Here is a 23,787-nt window from a genome sequence, read left to right as displayed (position 1 = left end):
TTTAAATTGGATTTCCAGTTGCTGTTTCATCCCTATGCTGTTCTTTTGTTTCCCGATTGCTGACAAAATCTGACAATTCAAAATACAAAGGCTAAACCTTTAGCATATCTGTTCAACAGAAGAGGTTTAAACCTGTTACCTACTGGTTCTCATCCCTGGGGGGTGTTTTGTGTGTGCGTCTCTCCACAATGGGTGATACTGATGCACTGGAGTGTGAACAGCTACTCAGAATTCAATTTAGACAGAGAAGCTGAGAAAAGAAGGCTCATTGCACATATCCACATGTGTGCGTGCACACAAATATCAGCGTTAAATCCACAAGTGGACTAGATACATTCCTCTTCAGACATTCATTCTTTTTATTTTTTCTTTGTTTGTGTGTAAACGTGCATGGGGCTAACAAAAAAAGGACATTTCTTAAAGTAAGATGACAAAGAGGAGAGGCTTTGACAAGGGAGAAAAAACCCTCAGCCCATAAACCATAAATAAAGCATGGGAGCATTACGAGGACGCAAGAAGAGGGAAAAATGAGAAAAACAGCAACAAGAGACTGAGCGGCTGTGCAGCATCATTCCTCTAAAACAGCCCACTGATGTCATTTACCCAGCATCAATATTTCACAGCTTAGGTAGAGGAAGGGCAGAAAGGCCTAGACAAGCTTAAGGAAAGTTGTAAGGATGGACAGAGTGTGAAAGAAGAGCTGGAGAGATCAAAGTAGGAAAGAAAAGAAAGTATATCACTGCAAGAGCGCAGCAGAATGAAGGGGAGAAGTAATAACTTGATTTCTCCTCGGCCGGGGGGGGTGGAACTCAGATCTCTTGGGAAAATATTTTGATAAATTTGTTTTGGTGGTATTCTTGCTCAGGCTGACATGGCCTCGATGGATTGAGAGCAACACTGTAATCAACGTCAAACTCCACCATGTGTTTGAGCACACTGCTGAATGTTAATAAGTCCTGATGACCAAGGAAAGAAGCCCACAGGCTTAATGTACTGTAAACGCGCGCACGCACATGGGCACACACATGCGCACACACACACACACACACCGAGTGCTACAGGGGCTCATTACTAATTAGCTCATCACAAGGCAATAATGACTAACGCTGGCAGGCCCACTTAACACGTGAATATTCACTGCAATAATAATGTACCATCTCTCTCAACACTGACCATACAATAATGTCCTCATGACTCCATGGAGCAAATCAAACCAAACTGCTTGGGGGGAGGGATTACCCGTTAGTGGCAACTGAACACCGTTTGAAACTTTATTGGATGCCACAAATTAGACTGAACACTATAAAATAGGGGTGGGTGGTGATCCAACCTAAATTTAATATCATGGTATTTATCATGATATAGTAATACGGTAAGCATTTAACCTGGAGCATTTTCATTTTCAAATCTGATCCTTCAAAGCAAAAAACTTGAAGAAAAGCTTCAGGAATCAAGGATTATTAGTGTCACATAAAAAACCCCTGTGGCCTTGTTTGCTCATGTTTAATTAATTGATAAGGCTTAAACGAGTGCAGACAATGCAAATGTCCACTGAGTCACACAAAAGAATCACAGTTCAACAATTTGCATGACTGTCAAGTTGTCTTTTTGTGAAAATTACTTAGAGAGTTAACATGTTTGAATTATGTGTGGAGCTCAGCAGAATGGGGGAACCCCACAATTAATAGCCTATTAATGACCTGAGCCACTGCATAGTGTGGCTTTGCCTAGTTGTGTAAGGTTTTGCACAGAAATAAATGACTATATGTTTGGAATACAAGTGCTGATGTGAAATCCATGAACAGCAAATGTCACTGCTTTCAAGTACAGATGGACTGGTTGCCAAACTTTTTAAAGCAATAAAGAATACTAGCATGTTGCCCATGGGGATCCATGGGCTCTAGATTGGGTAGAGTTTATAAAGTAGGTAACTGACTTTTTTTCAAGGCTGGTAATAATTTCTGAAAAGTTTCTATAATGAGTTGTGTTGCTTTTAGAACTGCAGACTTCAAAAGTTCTTAGAAGAACTCAACCTTTTTATTTCCTGTTAATTACATAATTTTTACATGTTAATTTATTGTCTTATTGTATTTATAAATGGTTTGGCTCTTATATACACATTATTAGTATTATTATTATTAATATTTCTATTTTGTCATTTGATTTTTATATGGATCACAACTGAAATAAATGTTCTCACTTTCTTGTGTCATCCATGTATTTTTTTTAAACATATTTACGATTATATTATGCACTTACATTGAACTTAAAGTCACCCACACTTTTAATATATAGATGATTTACCGCCCCCTGCTGGTTGCGAGTCCAGAATGTAATTATCAATGTCCATTGTTCTGTGTGTTGTTAATATCCATAGTTTCTCCAAAAATATTTGTCCTATCAACATTCTGTTTTGGTAGCATTCATCCTTGACCCAAAATCCATAATCATACTAAACAGCTAATGTCAGCTCTCTCCAGTTTGTCCATAATCTAAGTTATACGCAAACATGTGATGGTCTAGTGATTAAGGCGTTGGGCATGAGACCAGAAGATCCTCAGTTCAAATCCCACCCTGACTGGAAAATCACTAAGGGCCCTTGGGCAAGATCTTTAATCCCCTAGTTGCTTCTGGTGTGTAGTCAGCGCCTTGTATGGCAGCGCCCTCACACTGGGGTGAATGTGAGGCATTATTTGTAAAGTGCTTTGAGCGTGTGATGCAGATGAAGTGCTATATAAATGCAGTCCATTTACCATTTACATGTACGCACGCACAGCTTTTTGTCTTTTCTGCATTCTGCTGCAAGCATGTGCTTTATTTTAAAACACCCAGAAACAGAGACTCTGGCAGAAGACATCAAAAGCGATACAGTTCTCACTCATGGTAATGGCAACATGACACTTAACTAAACTGACTAAACCAATGGAACTACAAAAATACAATAACTCAAAAACACTAACACGGTTAAACTACCATGAACCACAATGACAACATTTAAAACTCCAAACTCCCATGGTATGTTGTAACACAACATCCATTGTTCACTAGTAAGTCCCTTTGGCTGCTCCCTTGTCTGCACTCTGGGTCGCCACAGCAAATCCAAGGTGGATCTGCATGTTGAACTGACAGTTTTTACGCCAGCTGCCCTTCCTGACGCAACTCCACATTACATAGAGAAATGTGGCAGGGGTGGGATTTGAACCCGGAACCTTCTGCACTGAAACCAAGTGCATTAACCACTTGACCACCACCCCTATTAGTTAATAATACTAATTTCTCCAAAAATATTAGTCCTATCAACTTTCTGATTTTGCAGACAGCAAACAACAAATGTCAGCTCTCCCTGGTTTCTCCGTGATCAAAGCCATACACACATACACACACAGAGGCCACTTGGCTATTATAATATAGGTATTCACTTTCTGAATAAAATTCAAGACTGAAGATAAATGTGAGATAAAAGTGGTGTGAGAGTGGGAGTGCATCATGACGTGGATACATTTAGTTATGCCCCAACTTGTGGGTAGGATGAAAGTCTCCATATCTGTGCCTATGTTCTCAGTTCTGCTCAAAGCATTTATAGTTCAACCACCCTACAATAATGGTATAGATGTTAAAATGGCAAGGATCAGTACTCTACTCAGTACTTGTATATTTCAGAATAAATACTGGCACAAGAATCCAAGTAGCTAATTATGATATGTTGTGTATGAATTTTAAAATTATCATCTAAAATAAGTACATTTCAAAATGATTCCAAGCAAAATAAACATGCTGCATTTAAACCCGAATAAAAAAGTTCTAGGTACAGTGTACACAGATACTGGTTTTAGACTGCAAGCAGGTGTTAAACCATGCGCATCTATCCTGTGAAGCTCAAACTAAATAATGGATTTTGTGGTCTTCTAGTTCAGAATAAATAAGAGATCTGATGAAATTTATTCCCAACCATGTGTTTCAGTCATACTAGTATCACAGTACATCTATGTAATGGCACAAATCGTGTGGTGGAAGACGGGAACAACGTGTAAAGTACAGTTTTTTGTTCTGAATGTTACACACTACCACAGAAACCTTTTTTCCCCCACTTTGGTTCATACTTCCACAGTAATACAATCGAACGCAACTTCTATTTCATTTTTCTTTTTGCCAAAAGTAATCTATTCACAGTTGGCACAACTTCACTGTGTGAAATATATGCCTCAGGTTTTAAATGTAATACTACCAAATGAGGACACACTGCTAGTCAGCCTGGACCATTACAGATTTTTTTGTTTGTGCCTTTAGGCAAGACCCTATTGTTGTGCGACTGTGCAGCACATGCTGCACTGCACTAGAGGTTGACACGGGAGTAGATTTTCACTCCTGTCCCATCCCGCTCTCACAGGGGGGGGGGGGGGGGGGGGGGGGGGGGGGGGGGGGGGGGGGGAAAATTCCTGTCCCATCCCAATCCCGGGCCAGAGTAAAAAAAAAAAAAAAAAAAAAAAAAAAAAAAAAAAAAAAAATTCCTGTCCCGTCCCACACCTGGTAAAATGACTCCCACTTCCATCCCGCTCCCATTCAGAATAACTCCCGCTCCTGTACCGCTCCCATTTTTTTTCCTTCTTTTAGTTTTTAGGCAATACACTGAATTTGATTTGATCTTCTCCCCATTCTTTTTTAGAATCCTTTGTGTTCTGCAGTTTTATTTCAGAAGTTATTATATGGTATGGGACTTTGCCAACTTCTGATTGGCCCATTCGCCACTTTCTGAGCTGTACCACATGCCAAGTTGACTGCTGGTGGAGCCGAGTACACCTCGCTTGCAGCGTAGCGCTAGGTAATCGAGCGACGCCTTCTATCGATAACGACCAATCAGATAACGCGATACAACACCGACTTTGGCTGTCAGTTTGTTGACAAGATTCTACACGATGCCCGTGCATTATTTCACAAAGACTATTCCTTACCCAATGCCAATGTATGATTCCTGCTGTGTTTCATTGTTCCCGAAGTATAAATCAGACAGGATTGTTTTTATACCGTGTACACAATGCAGTAAAAATTACATGCTCAAAGAGCACAGACAAAAAAATACTGCTGATTGCAGCTGCTGCTGCAGCTCCTCACTTTTCTCTCAAACTCTGTCATAATTGTGTTAAATAAAGTACATAAGTCCTGCTCACAGACTGACTGCCAGAGACAGGACATGTCCACATCAAGTATAACTCCAGACATCTCCACATTTATTCACGGATGGTTCGTTCACGCCCGTGCATGCATTTTGCGCACGCATCTCGCGGTCAAGGAGGAAAGATAACAGAACTCAGAGCGCAGACCTGCAGCTCAGAACAAGAACAAATATAAACTCCCAATTTTCTTGTTTACCATATAATAAAGCAGTTAGACTTTTGATTCAGTGTACCCGCGATTATGCGTTCCTGATCAGGATGGGGTTCACAGAGGCCTTGGCCGAGGCATAATCATGGGTACACCTCATCAAAAGTCTGTAATTGTATAATATCGCAGCAGGAACAATTCATCTGTGGTAATATAGGGAGGCACTTATTGCCTAAATCCAATTAAAAAAAAAAAAAAAAAAAATCACTAAAAGACAAAACAAAACAATGCATGGCCTGTGGTCTTAGTTTTTCAAAATGTGGTGGTGGACACGTAATGATCCTTAAATTTACTCTGACTTCTATTTCTGGAACCAACATATTTCATGTTTTGTGTGGTCAGCTTTATTTTTATTTATTTTCTGTTAATATATATCCATTCCTACATTTAAGGCTTGCAGCATTTTCCAAGAAAAAAGGTTGGGACAGGGCAGTTTATTCTAAATGTAAGAATTAATTAATAATTTTTACAGCCAGTTTTCTTGATAAATGTCAAAGGATGAAAACATGAACATTTCCAACTCACTGAATATTTCTTAGACTTTGTTTATATCAATCATTCAGAAATACAAACAGTGTGGTACTTTATGGTTAATCTCTGTCAGGTAGGTAGTTCTCAAAAACAAAATGTCCATGCTGGAAGAAGACAAGTGAGGGAAGCCACCAAGACAACTCTGGAAGAACTTTTGGCTTCTGTGGGTGTGAGTGGAGAAATTGGTAATAGTGCAACATTTTTATTTTTAATCTTCATTTTACATACAATCCCAACTTTTTTCTGATTTGTGGTTGTTTCTGTTGCATTTCTGAAATTAAAGAACTGCTATAAAGAAAAGTGTTAACATTTTATTGTTTTTTTAAAACCTTGTAGAACAAACAAAACTCTTATAAAGAAGGAAAAAATACACAAACATGCAAGAAAAACTGAACAGCGCAAACTGATTTGACTCATGATTTTTTAAAATAAGAGGTAACTTACTTTGAAATAAATGAAATGCAGAGCTGCAGCCTAATAACTTTGAAAAATAAAAATCAGCAGCTTGCATTTTTAGTCTGACTAGAGTTCATTTCCTTTTTTTCCTCCTCCTCAGTCACATTTTGTGCTTGAACATAAAACTAAGTCATATAAAATAAATATCTTTGGGAAATAACAGCCTGTTAAAGTTCATAGTTCTCAGCTGCTTTATGTGAATTTGAACATCACTGCAGAGTTTCAGGTTTTTTTTTTTTTTAAACGTGTGTGATTTTTATAACGTACATTCCTATAGTCTCATTTCTTAAAGGAATTTTGACCATTTATTTCATCTCATAATTTCAGTATAACTGTCACCGACACGAGTACACAGTGTGAACAGGACGTACCTTCAGAACAGTCCAGAGAAAAGTAAAGGCAGCGCCACATTTTATTTCTTGTGTTTCTTCACTCTGTGCTCAGCGCGTGCTCTCTGCACTGACTTAAGCCGCTCATACCCCCCCCCCTCCTCACAGTGAGCCGACTCTCTCTCACACACTCACACACACACACACACACACACACACACACACACACACACACACACACACACACACACACACACACACAACACACACACACACACACACACACACACACACACACACACACACACCACACACCACACACACGGCTGCAGCGATCGAACCCAGTCCTAATTTTAGACGGCTTTAAGCAAAGCTGCCCGCTGTTTTTCGGCGTCTTTTTCGAAAACTGACCACCCAAATAACTGCAGGATGGCTAGCTGCCTAAAACCTTGGTTCCTGCTCCCGTGAACTCTTAATCCCGTATTGTCTCAGTCACATAATAAATAGCAAAGTTGACTCCCATCCCTTGGGAATCCCACGGGAATCCCATGACCCGTGGGATTCCCGAAAAAATGTCAGCCTCTACACTGCACTGCGAACTTATAGTACTGGATTTGAACACCTGGAATATTGGACAACAGGAATATTTTTATTACACAGTCATTTTAGATTAAAAAAAAAAAATATGTATTATGTATCACAATTTTCTTCTACTTGCACCCACCTTGTGTGTGTTTTTTAAGAGCTGACATAACATGAATTTCTCCTCTGAGATCAATAAAGGTTATCTTTATCTTTAGATACAGTGCGTACAGAAAGTATTCACAGCGCTCAACTTCTTCCACATTTTATGTCACAGCTTTATTCCACAATGGATGAAAAAGTTTTTGTTTTTTTTTAGATTTTTACAATTTTATTAATTAATTTATTCATTACAAAAAACAACTAAGAAATCACATGTACACAAGTATTCACAGCCTTTGCCATGAAGCTCAAAATTGAGCTCAGGTGTATCTTATTTCCACTGATTATCCTTGAGATGTTTCTACAGCTTAATTGGAATCCACCTGGGGTAAATTCAGTTGATTGTACACGATTTGGAAAGACACACATTTGTCTACAACATATAAGGTCCCCAAGTTGACAGTGCATGTCAGAGCACAAACCAAGTCAAAGGAATTGTCTGTAGACCTCCGAGACAGGATCATCTCGAGGCACAAATCTGGGGAAGGGTCAAAGAGGTTATATATGATAACTGGAGAACACACTTGCACTAAGCCGTATGCCGGCAAGGAGGCGTGATCGCCATTTTAATTCCAGGCAAGTTAGTGATTTGCGTGCATAGAAGTTCAAGAAGGAGGTGGAATATGTCAGAAAGCTGCATATTTTGGCAAAGCCACAAACGGAAGAACAAGGGAGACAATATTTCCTTCCATAAGCAAGTGGTTTTGGTTATTCTTGTCACTTTGTCCATGATATTTGGATGATAAACAGCTGTATGTTTCCTGCTGTACCTGTGTTGCCCGATGACACGGACCATTAACTCTTCACTTATGTCTAGTTGATATTTTCCACTGCTAGACCAGTGTCTAGTTAAAATACTTGTCATTAGTGATTAAAATTGGTCGACAAAACTGGGAATTTTTTTTTTTTAATTTGCACCTTAAAATAATGAGATTATAATGACCCGAGCTGTGCCACTCACAGTCACACCCACACATAGAGATGTGTACCCATCACCACTGACTTCATGAATGAAACGTGGTCAATAAAGGATAACTGTGTAAAAATATAATATATATAAATGTATTGTAATGGTTTTAGGAGCTGCGCTGCGTTGAACACAGCAGCTGCTGCAGCAGGACGCCTCAGCTCAGCAGCTTGAACAGCGCAGATCAGTGTAACTTTCAACATGAATATTTGGGAATGTGTGTGTCAGAGTAAGTTTAATACTTTCAAGACATAATTTAATGTAATTTAATTTTACTGGCTCGATATCCAGGTCAAAATGGCATTTTAACACGTATTTTGCGAGCATTTTTCTGAGTGTGTTCAGTCGCGAATCTCCATTGCAAATGCATTAACATCCAGGTACTTCATCAATATTTTGCCCGGTTAGGAGACGTCATGCCACTGTCCATGAAGGGACGTTTTCGTTTAGTGTGCAGCATTAGGAGTGCGTTCTCTAGTTCTCATATACAGCTCTATGGGAAGGGTACAGAAACATTTCTGCTGCTTTGAAGGTCCCAATGAGCACAGTGGCCTCCATCATCCGCAAATGGAAGAAGTTCGGATCCACCAGGACTCTTCCTAGAGCTGGTCTCCGGTCTAAACTGAGCAATTAGGGGAGAAGCAATTAGGGAAGAAGGAGAACCTGATGGTCACTCTGTCAGAGCTCCAGTATTCCTCTGAGGACAGAGGAGAACCATCCAGAAGGACAACCACCTCTGCAGGAATCCACCAATCAGGCTGTGTGGTAGAGTGGCCAGATGGAAACCACTCTTTAGTAAAAGGCACACGGCAGCCCACGCTCTCCATCCAACCTGTTGGAGTTTGAGAGGTTCTGCAAAGACGAATCGGAAAAAACTGCACAAAGATAGGTGCGCCAAGCTTGTGGCATCATGTTCAAGAAGACTTGAGGCTGTAATTGCTGCCAAAGGTATTTGAGCAAAGGGTGTGAATACTTCCGTACACGTGATTTCTTCACCACTTACCTCTAATAAATTAAAAAAAAAAAAAATCATGTCATTATGGGTGTTGTGAGTAGAATTTTGAGGGGAAAAAAAAAATTCACTCCATTTTGGAGTAAGGCTGTAACATAAAATGTGAGAAAAGTGCTGTGAATACTTTCCAGATGCACCGTATATAGCTGAAACCTGTGCTGGAGTTGAAATCCCTCTGATGGATCTTGCAATAATGTGATGGAGGTAACAAAGAATCTGATATCATAATTCAGCCATTAGTTATCAACCAGTTTGACTGTGCCTAATTTATCAACTATATGCATACTGAAGATTTGCTACCGGGATGCCAGGCAATAGAGGAATCATCTTGCACTGGTCTGTGTATGTGCATGGCCGAGAAACGTGCATACACTCCAGTAATTGTCACCGGCTTGTGAAATGAATGGACCTCTTGAATGCCTGTAGAAGAGCTCATTAATAATGCTAATAGACATACTGGCAGAATAATGACAAACAATAAGAATAATCAATGTGCTACTGATGTTTTCATAAATCAGAGGACAAATCATTTCATTGAGCTTCAAGCTTTTGCATTAATTACATTTAAATGTTAAACATTTGTACTGTAATTCCTGGGCATCAGACAAAGAAAGCAATGTTTTTCTCATCTTAGAATCTTTATTTTCAATGTACGGTCTGCAGAAGTTAAAATACAAAATAACTGTTAGTCCTGTTATAGTAAATGACTACTAAAATTTAAAAAGGCAACTTTTTTAAATTTTAGGAAAAGCATTGTTAATCTAGAATTAAATAACATTTTTTGGAGCTACCCCTTGAAACGTTTATTCAAGTAACCTTTTCTGAGAATAAAGGAGACTGTAGAAAACGTAGACTGGCTCAGAAACTAAGAGCAAATTATTTACAATATTAAAATTGTCTATTAGTATTTTATACAGTGTGTTGTATTTCTTCTGGTTGACCAGAGTAATTTAACTGCTGTCCCTGCTCCTTGACATTGAAAAGTTTAAGAACACTTGGTTTAAACAATGCAGTGTAAAATTCCATGATGTCTGAAATACCATCTGAGATTAGTTCAACCTTTGGTTGTTGAGGAGGATACAGAACCTCCTTCAGCAGAGCCTATTACCTGTAGTTCACGTGTGAACAGGGAGGGGAAAGTAAATAACAAAAACATGAATTGTACTCATGGGTTCAGGCAAAATGAGAAGAAAGTTTTTTTTTTGGCATCCAAAGGGGACGGATTTGTGGAAACTACTGGACATAGCTCAACTGTTCAAGTTTGAAACAGTTTTTTTTTAATTAACCATAGTTTTTAATACTGTATTACTATACAGATAGCCAGATTAAATTGGTATATAAAGAAATAACTACATCTTTGCAGGCAATTTTGATTTACAAGATTGCAGAGTTGTGACAGAGCATTGTGCATTGTATCTAAATTCAAAAGCTTTCTAAAAATGTGGACATGCTCACCCCAGAGAAACTCTTTAAGCTGGGTGGTGGCTCCTGGTGAATTGAACGACATTATGTGTCATGAGAAGAAATGTTCTAGCAAAGACATGAATCATGTAAAAAAAAAAAAAGTATAAATTATCACTGCAAATCAAATTTGCAAGCGCAAAATGCCAGGGTTCATTATTATGTGTTTGATTCTCAGAATATGGTGTCATTTATTTCTCATGCAATGCTTGATCATCATGTGACGGGGAATCATGTAGTGGCACGTGCAGTCAGTTATTTGGCCTTAAACCTGGTTTCTGATGACACTAAAACCTTTCTCCAAACATTTTACTTCCTGAAAAAAAAAAAGAAAAGAAAAACAGTCAATTTGAAAACAAAAATATTTTCACAATATCACACACGAAATTAGAGAAACAAAACAAAATAATTTAACTGCATTAAATCATATAACGCTATACTCACTGTTGTATTACCTGAAGAAACAGTGTAAATACGAGGTCTGTTAGAAAAGTATCCAACCTTTTTATTTTTTTTTTCAGAAAACCTGATGGATTTGAATCACGTGTGCTTGCATGAGCCAACCTTGAACCTTCGTGCGCATGCGTTTATTTTTTCACGCCTGTCGATTGCGTCATTTGCTTGTAAGCAGCCTTTGTGTGAGGACGGCTGTAGTCTCTCATCGGATTTTCTTTGCAAGGAAAATGGCGGAACAACTGGAGCAGCGCGACTGCATCAAATTTTGCCAGAAACTGGGCGACAGCCAGGTGGAAACCATTCGGATTATTCAGATGGCTTTTGGTGACGATTCTATGGAAAGTCACACAGATTAAGGAGCGGTACAACCCGTTTAAAGACGTCCGCACAACGGTGGAGAGCGGGCCATGCTCCGGTCGGCCATCAACATGCTGAAATAACCAGATCATTTCTAAAGTGAACGCTGTGGTGATGCGGGACCGTCGTTATGACTATCCTAGAAATTGCGGAAGAGGTGGACATCAGCACTTTTTCGGCACATTCCACTGTGACAAAAGATTCAGCCATGAAAAGAGTTGCAGTGAAATTCATGCCAATGGCTTCGGCACGAAGCTGATGACGGAGCAAAAGCGCCTTCGTGTTGAAGTCTCACAGGACATGTCCACCTCTTCCACAATTTCTCAGATAGTCACATGACTGAAAAGCCACCGAAAGCCGTCTGAATCTTCCGAATGGTGGAAGAGGTGGGCATCATTTTCGGAGTCCAGCATGTCCTGTGAGACTTCAACACGGTGGCGCTTTTGCTCCGTCAGCAGCTTTGTGCCGAAGCCATCGGCATGAATTTCGCTGCAACTCTTTTCATGGCCAAATCTTCTGTCACAGTGGAATGTTCCGAAAAAGTGCTGATATCCACCTCTGCCGCAATTTCTCGGACAGTCACACGACGGTCCCCCATCGCCACAGTGTTCACTTTGGAAATGATCTGGTCATTTCAGCATGTTGATGGCTGCCCGGAGCGTGGCTCGCTCTCCACCATTGTGCAGACATCTTTAAACCGGTTGTAGCACTCCTTAATCTGTGTGATGCCCATAGGATCGTCACCGAAAGCCGTCTGAATAATCCAAATGGTTTCCACCTGGCTGTTGCCCAGTTTCTGGCAAACTTTTATGCAGTCGTGCTGCTCCAGTCGTTCCACCATTTTCCTTGCAAAGAAAATCCGATGAGAGACTACATCCATCCTCACACAAAGGCTGCTTACAAGCAAATGACGTAATCAACAGGCATGAAAAAATTCACGCATACACACGAAGGTTCAAGGTTGGCTCATGCAAGCACACGATTCAAATCCATCAGGTTTTTGCAAAAAATAAGAAGGTCGGATACTTTTCTAACAGTCCTTGTATGAGCAGCTTTTACAGCCTGTCTGAAAGCATCTAACCTGACTAAAACCACCTTACACAGGAATAAAGTTCCTTCTGCGACCCTTGTGTGACCAGAAAATCAGAGGAAGCACAAGGATGCTGAAGGGAGGCACAATGCACACCTAGGTCATACAAGGAATGCTTAGTAGAAGCACACAGGACGCCATGACTTTTTGAGCATTTTCAAACAAAGGCAGAAGGGGCGCAGAGGCTGGAGGACACACAAAGGAGGTTCCGATGATGCACAAATGACACCATGGTCATGCTAATTGAATGCATAATGATCGGGGGTGTTTGCCATGATTTTTTTTTAAATCAGTAAAGTTCATTATAAAGTGCTGTTGTTGTATTTTCAATAGAGGTTACTGCAGGTGATTGCAACGGCAAACAAATTTCATCCAAGTAATCAATTACTATTGCTAGAAGTAAACAGTGGTTAAGCTATTGACGCACAAGTTTCTTTTTTTTTTGGGTGGAGAGCAAAGAGAGGAGATGTGATCAGACATGCATAACCTCCATGGTGATGTGCACTCCGGTACATATTAATGCAGCACAGACCCGCAGCCCAGCACCTTGGACAGCAGCGCAGCATGAGGCGCTTTCAGCACTTTGGACAATGGCACAGCCTGAGACTGTGTCTAAAACAAGTCAGAGTTCAGTAAATCAGACAGGAAACATTTCTCCTTTAACAAGATAGACAGTGCGTGTCACCCAAAAACACTCAGGGGTCTACTCTGAAGCATAAGTACCACTGAAAAGATGATGAAAGAATGCCACTGATCGCCACAGTGTGGTACAGGGGAAGCACAAAGGAAGCTCATTAGACGCGCAGGGCTCCATGGTGAGTGGTGGCCGCACAGAGGACACTCTGAATGTATAGATCTCCAAGAAACTTGCACTTTAGAATGCTGAAAGAATGCACAAGGGACTTTGAACCACTCACACAGAAAGGTGTTTTTGCATCCCTTGTGCATCCTGGCAAATTTTTTGGATGCACAACAGACTCAATGCAAACCGTCCTGTGTAAGGGACCCTTAAGCATGTCCAGACATACCTAAAATAAAATTAGCATAATACCTATCCAAGTGTATGCCCAAACATGCTTGGACTGACCAAAACAGTCTGCTTTGTGGGAAACAGCCTGGTAGAATAATATGACAAAATCAGGTTACATCTAGAAAATGATGTGTAATTGAAAAACCTTGTGATTTTCATGATCGGCTTCCAAAAATAGAATACATCCAAAAGTGTTCAGGAAGAAAAATATTTGTTGTCAAGTGTCCAAATAATTCACATGACTTTAATGTATCATCATGTCATTGGAGATATTGTTGGTGATTGAATACCCGTTTGTCTTAATGAAGACAGATGAGGCGTCATCCTGTACTCGATGCTGCACACAGGAGAACTCGTCCCATCCCCGTTCTTTCACACTTCAGTGGCAGACCACAATAATGGTATTCTCTTCAATTACAACATAAATAAATAAAAATGCAATGGGATTTTGTTGTCACTACAGAAACAGGGTGAGGTTTTGAAAACCCCATTCCTGCCCTGTGAGGCTGTCACTGATTGGACGCCTCAGGTGACAACTGATGGACAGCATGCTTGGTTGAACAGCCTCGTCCTTGTGGTCCACTTGATTACATCTCAACCACAACTTGATTACACAGTGACAGCAGGTTGATAATACTTTTTACAGACAAAAACTGTTTTCTACACTATATCTATAAGCTAATTTATTTTAAAAACATACTTTTTAAGCCCACCTGAAATTTCAAACATTCACGAAACAGTTAATTTTTAATTACTCTTTGTTTTCTTCAAGTGGACATGATCAAACACATTCTCTGTAATTAACAGAAATGTACTTACATTGCAAAGTAAAAACCATTCCTACTTATATAACTTAAGAAAAGAGAAAGTAAAGTGTTTAGGGCGAGGATGGCCAATTACAATGTCTTAAAAAAGGAGGGAACTGTTAATTTCTGAATACACAATTATGTGCAAAAGAATTAAAGTTTTCTCGAATATCTTATCCAGTTTTAGTTTTTTTTTTTTTTAAAACACAAACTACATATACAGGGATTAAAGCAAAAATAAATAAAATCTGACTGATTTTTTTTTCCACAGCCAAATCATAAACTGCTCACCTTTTCATAGAAACCCTTTGTGATCACATCCCAGTGTTTAAGGTTAAAATAGGGGTGCCGGGAAAAACAACAAAAAAAAAAATCGATTCACGTCCGAATCGCGATTCTTATTTATTAAGATTCTGAATCGACCCAAAATGTCCGAGAATCGATTTTTAAAAAGCATTTTTTTTAAACATTTTCTTACTTACCTCGCTGCGTGTACTGTTTGGCAGGCAACGGCCTCCGTACTACAGCGTCCCCGCTAGGGGAGGGTTCGGACGTGCTTCAAACATTTGTCAACTGCAGCTTAGCATGGCGGACAAAGAGCTAATTCAGCCAGCACCGTCTTTGCTGAAGGCAAATGTTTCGGTGCATTTTGGATTTTAATCATTTGCTGCGTAAGAAGGAGCCTGACATGACTTATGCAGTGTGCAGAATCTGCAAAATGAAAGTCCAAGTACTTCGGAAACACTTCAAATCCGCAGCCCACATGCTACGGCCATCACCCGGAGCTAAAAGAAGCGGAGCAGTGGTCTCTGTCATCTACTGATCAGCGCACACTCCATCACTTCACTAAACTGCCAGCCAACTCTGAACGAGCAAAGCAGAAAAGTATATTTACATCTTTAGAATCACTTGATTAACCTTGTAAAGCTGCATTTTCTTAAACAAACATTTTTTAAGTAATATAACTATTTCTCAGAGCTCTTTCAATCAAAAATCGATTCTGAATCGAATCGTCACCCTAAGAATCAGAAACAAATTGAATCGTGAGTTGTTGTAAGATTCACATCCCTATAAAACAAGGTGGAGACAGTTAAGAAAACAGTACACTGTTCTCCTGCTGAAAAAGATCACTAACCATTGTTGCTCTTTTCTAATGCAGCATCATATTATAGAAAGACTAACCTACACATTCTTTAAATACTTCAGGAAAAACATTTTAAGGGGACAGCTTTTCTAGAAATTTATGTAAATCGATACCAACTAAAATCTCAGGCCTGTTCGTTTTGTTCTCCTGCTGAAAAAGATCACTAACCATTGTTGCTCTTTTCTAATGCAGCATCATATTATAGAAAGACTTTAACCTACACATTCTTTAAATACTTCAGGAAAAACATTTTAAGGGGACAGCTTTTCTAGAAATGTATGTAAATTGATACCAACTAAAATCTCAGGCCTGTTCGTTTTCACCAAAAGGTGAAAGTGAACCTGAGTCAGCAGAGTGTCTGGGGGCTGTAAAAAATTTAGGTTTTTGATGTCCAAGGATACATTCTGGAAGGTTTTTTGTTGACTATTTTCTCACCGGATTATCCCCCCCAATTTAGTTGTACTGCTTAATATGTGTTGTATTTTCTTTTGCACATTTTCATTTTTATCACAACCTACATGTTTGATGGATAAAATTACTAACCATAAGAGTTGTAATCATTTTCAGATTTTTGGCTTCCCTCATCCTAACTAACCAGATTTTAAAGGTGGAACCCCAAACACATCCATCAATGCTGAGCTTAAACATTACATTAAAAAGACATTGCTTGACATCCTACTTTAGTTATGCAGAAAAGTTAAATTAACTAAACATTTTTACATCATCAATTAAACTTAGTCAAGAACTACAGTAAAACCTAGGCCCAGATTAATACTGATTTAAACATTTTAGTTGTTAAAGTTATTACTATTATTATCATTAGTTTCAACTACTGGTGGTTGGCTCTCACTGCGGTATTGTATCACTTCCTGTTCCGGAGCACAGCGGTGTTTTTCTGTATCTGTTAGCTGTTTAATCTGCGCAGTTAGATTGATCTAGTTATCTAGATTACAATTTGTTTCCCAGTGTAATCTTTACGTGCCTTAACTAAAGCACTCCTTCTGCTGAATCACCTCTAAATTATTACACATTATCACTTTGCGTGTTTTAGGAATCCGCTAGGTTAGCGTAGCTACTAGCTCTTAGCCGATTTAGCATGGCGGCTTCTCCTGTCTCTCCCGCACTTTTCTGCTCTGGGTGTGAAATGTTTAGTTATTCCTCGGCCTCCTTTAGCAGTAACGGTACTTGTAATAAGTGTAGCTTATTCGTAGCTTTGGAGGCCGGCTGGGCGAATTGGAGACTCGGCTCAGCACCGTGGAAAATTCTACAGCTAGCCAGGCCCCTGTAGTCGGTGCGGACCAAGGTAGCTTAGCCACCGTTAGTTACCCCCTGGCAGATCCCGAGCAGCCGGGAAAGCAGGCCGACTGGGTGACTGTGAGGAGGAAGCATAGCCCTAAACAGAAGCCCCGTGTACACCGCCAACCCGTTCACATCTCTAACCGTTTTCCCCGCTCGACGACACACCCGCCGAGGATCAAACTCTGGTTATTGGCGACTCTGTTTTGAGAAATGTGAAGTTAGCGACACCAGCAACCATAGTCAATTGTCTTCCGGGGGCCAGAGCAGGCGACATTGAAGGAAATTTGAAACTGCTGGCTAAGGCTAAGCGTAAATTTGGTACGATTGTAATTCACGTCGGCAGTAATGACACCCGGTTACGCCAATCGGAGGTCACTAAAATTAACATTAAATCGGTGTGTAACTTTGCAAAAACAATGTCGGACTCTGTAGTTTTCTCTGGGCCCCTCCTCAATCAGACCGGGAGTGACATGTTTAGCCGCATGTTCTCCTTGAATTGCTGGCTGTCTGAGTGGTGTCCAAAAATGAGGTGGGCTTCATAGATAATTGGCAAAGCTTCTGGGGAAAACCTGGTCTTGTTAGGAGAGACGCATCCATCCCACTTTGGATGGAGCAGCTCTCATTTCTAGAAATCTGGCCAATTTTCTTAAATCTTCCAAACCGTGACTATCCAGGGTTGGGACCAGGAAGCAGAGTTGTAGTCTTACACACCTCTCTGCAGCTTCTCTCTCCCCCTGGCCATCCCTCATTACCCATCCCCGTAGAGACGGTGCCTGCTCCCAGACCACCAATAACCAGCAAAAATCTATTTAAGCATAAAAATTCAAAAGAAAAAATAATATAGCACCTTCAACTGCACCACAGACTAAAACATTAAATGTGGTCTATTAAACATTAGGTCCTCTCTCTTCTAAGTCCCTGTTGGTAAATGATATAATAATTGATCACATATTGATTTATTCTGCCTAACAGAAACCTGGTTACAGCAGGATGAATATGTTAGTTTAAATGAGTCAACACCCCCGAGTCACACTGTCAGAAATGCTCGTAGCACGGGCCGGGGTGGAGGATTAGCAGCAATCTTCCATTCCAGCTTATTAATTAATCAAAAACCCAGACAGAGCTTTAATTCATTTGAAAGCTTGTCTCTTAGTCTTGTCCATCCAAATTGGAAGTCCCAAAAACCAGTTTTATTTGTTATTATCTATCGTCCACCTGGTCGTTACTGGTGAGTTTCTCTGTGAATTTTCAGAGCCTTTTGTCTGACTTAGTGCTTAGCTCAGATAAGATAATATAGTGGGCGATTTTAACATCCACACAGATGCTGAGAATGACAGCCTCAACACTGCATTTAATCTATTATTAGACTCTATTGGCTTTGCTCAAAAAGTAAATGAGTCAACCCCACACTTTAATCATATCTTAGATCTTGTTTCTGACTTATGGTATGGAAATAGAAGACTAACAGTATTCCCTGAAACTCCCTTCTGTCTGATCATTCTTAATAACATTTACATGTACTCTGATGGACTACCCAGCAGTGGGGAATAAGTTTTCATTACACTAGAAGTCTTTCAGAAAGCGCTGTAACTAGGTTTAAGGATATGATTCCTTCTTATGTTCTCTAATGCCATATACCAACACAGTGCAGAGTAGCTACCTAACTCTGTAAGGGAGATAGAGTATCTCGTCAATAGTTTTACATCCTCATTTGAAGACAACTTTGGATGCTGTAGCTCCTCTGAAAAGAGAGCTTTAAATCAGAAGTGTCTGACTCCGTGGTATAACTCACAAACTCGTAGCTTAAAGCAGATAACCCGTAAGTTGGAGAGGAAATGGCGTCTCACTAATTTAGAAGATCTTCACTTAGCCTGGAAAAGAGTCTGTTGCTCTATAAAAAGCCCTCCGTAACGCTAGGACATCTTTCTATCATCACTATTGAAGAAAATAAGAACAATCCCAGGTTTCTTTTCAGCACTGTAGCCAGGCTGACAAAGAGTCAGAGCTCTATTGAGCTGAGTATTCCATTAACTTAACTAGTAATGACTTCATGACTTTCTTTGCTAACAAAATTTTAACTATTAGAGAAAAAATTACTCATAACCATCCCAAAGACGTATCGTTATCTTTGGCTGCTTTCAGTGATGCCGGTATTTGGTTGGACTCTTTCTCTCCGATTGTTCTGTCTGAGTTATTTTCATTAGTTACTTCATCCAAACCATCAACATGTTTATTAGACCCCATTCCTACCAGGCTGCTCAAGGAAGCCCTACCATTATTTAATGCTTCGATCTTAAATATGATCAATCTATCTTTGTTAGTTGGCTATGTACCACCAGGCTTTTAAGGTGGCAGTAATTAAACCATTACTTAAAAAGCCATCACTTGACCCAGCTATCTTAGCTACTTAAGGCCAATCTCCAACCTTCCTTTCTCTCAAAATTCTTGAAAGGGTAGTTGTAAAAACAGCTAACTGGTCATCTGCAGAGGAATGGTCTATTTGAAGAGTTTCAGTCAGGTTTTAGAATTCATCATAGTACAGAAACAGCATTAGTGAAGGTTACAATTGATCTTCTTATGCCTCGGACAGTGGACTAATCTCTGTGCTTGTTTGTTAGACTCAGTGCGCTTTTGATACTGTTGACCATAAATTTTATTACAGAGATTAGAGCATGCCATAGGTATTAAGGCCACTGCGCTGCGGTGGTTTGAATCATATTGTCTAATAGATTACAATTGTTCATGTAAATGGGGAATCTCTTCACAGACTAAGTTAATTATGGAGTTCCACAAGGTTCTGTGCTAGGACCAATTTTATTCACTTTATACATGCTTCCCTTAGGCAGTATATTAGACGGTATTGCTTAAATTTTCATTGTTACGCAGATGATACCCAGCTTTATCTATCCATGAAGCCAGAGGACACACACCAATTAGCTAAACTGCAGGATTGTCTTACAGCCATAAAGACATGGATGACCTCTAATTTCCTGCTTTTAAACTCAGATAAAACTGAAGTTATTGTACTTGGCCCCACAAATCTTAGAAACATGGTGTCTAACCAGATCCTTACTCTGGATGGCATTTACCCTGACCTCTAGTAATTACTGTGAGAAATCTGGAGTCATTTTTGATCAGGATATGTCATTCAAAGCGCATATTAAACAAATATGTAGGACTGCTTTTTTGCTTTACGCAATTATCTCTAAATCAGAAACGGTCTTGTCTCAGAGTGATGCTGAAAAACTAATTCATCATTTATTTCCTCTAGGCTGGACTATTGTAATTCATTATATCAGTTGTCCTAAAAGTTCCCTAAAAAGCCTTTCAGTTAATTCAAAATTGCTGCAAGCTAGAGTACTGACGGGGACTAGAAGGAGAGAGCATATCTCACCCATATTTGCCTCTCTTCATGGCCTTCCTGTTAATTCTAGAATAGAATTTAAAATTCTTCTTTCTTACTTATAAGGTTTTGAATAATCAGGTCCCATCTTATCTTAGGGACCTCGTAGTACCATATCACCCCAATAGAGCGCTTCGCTCTCAGACTGCAGGCTTACTTGTAGTTCCTAGGTTTGTAAGAGTAGAATGGGAGGCAGAGCCTTCAGCTTTCAGCTCCTCTCCTGTGGAACCAGCTCCCAATTCAGATCAGGAGACAGACACCCTCTCTACTTTTAAGATTAGGCTTAAAACTTTCCTTTTTGCTAAAGCTTATAGTTAGGGCTGGATCAGGTGACCCCTGAACCATCCCTTAGTTATGCGTGCTATAGACGTAGACTGCTGGGGGGTTCCCATGATGCACTGTTCTTTCTCTTTTTGCTCTGTATGCACCACTCTGCATTTAATCATTAGTGAATCGATCTCTGCTCCCCTCCACAGCATGTCTTTTTCCCGGTTCTCTCCCTCAGCCCCAACCAGTCCCAGCAGAAGACTGCCCCTCCCTGAGCCTGGTTCTGCTGGAGGTTCTTCTTCCTGTTAAAAGGGAGTTTTTCCTTCCCACTGTAGCCAAGTGCTTGCTCACAGGGGTCCGTTTTGACTCGTTGGGGTTTTACATAATTATTGTATCGCTGGCCTTACCAATATAAAGCGCCTGGGGCAACTGTTTTGTTGTGATTTGGCGCTATATAAAAAAAATTGATTGATTGATTGATTGATACAGCAGTGTTGTGGAGGGTACATGTCCCCCCACAACACACTTCTTTCCATCTGGATTCACCCCTGGTTTGCAGTCTATGAGTAGGAACAATCAAAATTTGCATATTTATGTGAGAAGTGTGGCCCGATTGGGAGGTGAGAAAGTTTTAGCAGCATATTTTACATCATGCCATCCTCAGAAAGAGATTTTAGGTATATTTTGGGAAAAAACAACAACAACAAAAAAGCATTAGTGTTTGTTGTTAATGCGTCACAGGTCTGCAGCTGTGTTTTTAGTTTAACCACAGTGAGGACACTCACAGAGACACTCAGAGCAGACTTTGAAAGTAAAGAAAAATTTAAGAATGTTTGTGAAACTCTGCCCTTTGCTGTGTCGTCACTGTGGTACTGTGAAACACTTAAACATAATGCCCACCCCCTCGCAGAGTCTAGACGAAGAGTCTAGACAGAACACAGATGAACAGACAGAGACTTTTAGGAGACTATTAAAAGAAAAACAAAATAATACAGAAAAAATGTAATTAAAATAAAAAATAGAGACGTATTCTAAAAATTGATTTTTGACCATTTTGAATGCTGTAAATGTTATATCTTATGACTAGCCTTGATTTTTTCATCAGGCGATGTCAGCGTGAAACCTGCCTTTTGGCAGCCCAATTGATGTAAATCTGTCACGCGACAGAGAACTTTAATCCCTGCATATACCATTTTAGCTAATACTGAAGGTAACATGTTGTATTTCAGTAGTAGTAGTAGTAAAAATATCATTACAGTAATTATTGTTTTTCAAAACCCTTACTAACCATTGGGTCAATGATAACAGGTCATATTATACACATTTTAGTTTAAGTCAATCAACTAAACATATGAACAGTGTAAAGGGTCAGTAAAGTGGTAGTCTGGACAAGGAAGAGGGTGTTCAACACTTTCAGACAACTAATGACACAAATGGGCTTTGGCACTGCCTGCCCAGATTAGAGTCCATCGGCATTAGGATTAGCCCTAAAATGAAATGGCATGGTGATAATTGGTTGATTGGCTGATGAGCCTGTTGACAAGCAGATTCCAGGCATTTTGGTAGCCCTGATCAGGGGCTCTTACCACAATGGATATCCGGACTCGTTTTGACGGCCTCCTGACCTCAGGAGATATGGAGCCGTCCACGTTGTTTTTCTTCCAATGACCAGAGACAAGCACACAACATTAACAGTAAATTCAAAACAGTGAGGACAAAAACAAAAACAAGCAAACAAAAAAACTCATAAAAACTAAAAAAAAAAAAAAAAAACCCTTCAACAGTAAGCACGGTGGAATATATGGATGTGTAAAAATCAAGCCCTAACCTCCATTACTGAGAAATTAAGAGACCGTGAAGTGCCAAATCTTGCAGTTCCTCCAAAGGCCATTTAAGGCTGGCTCCAAAAGTGAGAACCCCCCCCCCCCCCCCCCCCCACCATCACAAACACCTAGGTTAAATTGCCCAACTTGACAGCAGAAATAAGGGTTTGCAACCTGATACAAAAAATACTTTTTAGATGGTCCATTAACATAGTTAACTGTACCTCAAGCTATATTATTGCAGATATTTGTAACAAAATGCTCAGAAAGGACTAGCAGCAGCAGCTGGTAACACAGGATGCTAGTTGCTGTAGACTTGACTACCTTTGTCCTTTGTGAGCATTTTATTACAAGTATCTGCAATAACATAGCTTGAGGTGCACTTAACTGTATTAATGGACCATCTAAGAAGAGTTTTTGTAGACCTTTATTTCTGCAGTTAATTGCTTTATGGACAATCTAAGAAGTCTTTGCGCCAGTATTTCTGCTGATAAAATTTTAGCACAAATTAGCAGCATCAAAAGAGTCTGGTGATGTTATCGCTATGTTACGGGTCAAATTTTGTAACACCCTCACTTAAGCCACCCATGGACGAAAAACTACTTGACCAGTCAATAAAAAATAAAGCCCTGTGTTTGGCTTGTTTCGTCCCACCCAGGTGATTGCCAGTGATACCCACAGTCCACCTCTTTAAGCATTTATGGTTGTCCAGGAGTTAGATGTAGTCATAGCACTGGCGAACCTTGGAACTGCCCTATTTGAGCTTCAAACCACATGTTCAGGAAAACCAGTGGGGTCCCGTGGGTGATGTTAGAGGATTTGTCCATTGTACACCACACACATACACAGTGTCTATATTCCATAAACTGCAGTTGACTACGATGCTGTGTATGTGTGTTTTTTATTATTATTATTAATATTATTATTATTATTGTGTGTGGGAGGTAGTGTGCTGTGGAACGTGAATTAGAGACAGCACTGGACCGAGTGGGTGCTCGGAACGTGTGACCAGCAAGATACAAAGGACTGTGTGAGAGCCCACGTGTGACGGGGGCGTCGTTGGGTGTCATCGAGCACATAGCGCTCTTACCTCCATCCCTTCTGTGTCTGGGCTGGAGCAGAATAGATTCTTTAAAGCAATGCCAGAATTATCCTGTCGGCCTGCCAGAAAAAGAGAGGTTAAAAACAAGAACCCAGAGAAGATTTAAGAAAACACATTTCTTTGGCGCTCCT

General features: G+C 40.0%; 1 protein-coding gene across 1 annotated transcript in view; it reads right to left on the bottom strand.

The window, feature by feature from the left end:
- Positions 1 to 23,787, bottom strand: part of clcn2c (chloride channel 2c) — a 382,840-nt gene that overhangs the window by 42,728 nt on the left and 316,325 nt on the right. The window contains 2 exon segments of the mRNA XM_034167802.1: positions 22,318 to 22,389; positions 23,645 to 23,715. Of these exon segments, the coding sequence (XP_034023693.1) occupies positions 22,318 to 22,389; positions 23,645 to 23,715 (143 nt within the window).

This window comes from Thalassophryne amazonica, chromosome 4 (genome assembly GCF_902500255.1).
Source record: "Thalassophryne amazonica chromosome 4, fThaAma1.1, whole genome shotgun sequence".
Taxonomy (NCBI): domain Eukaryota; kingdom Metazoa; phylum Chordata; class Actinopteri; order Batrachoidiformes; family Batrachoididae; genus Thalassophryne; species Thalassophryne amazonica.
The sequence above is the reverse complement of the archived record's forward strand: the minus strand, read 5'-3'. Positions and strand labels throughout refer to the sequence as shown.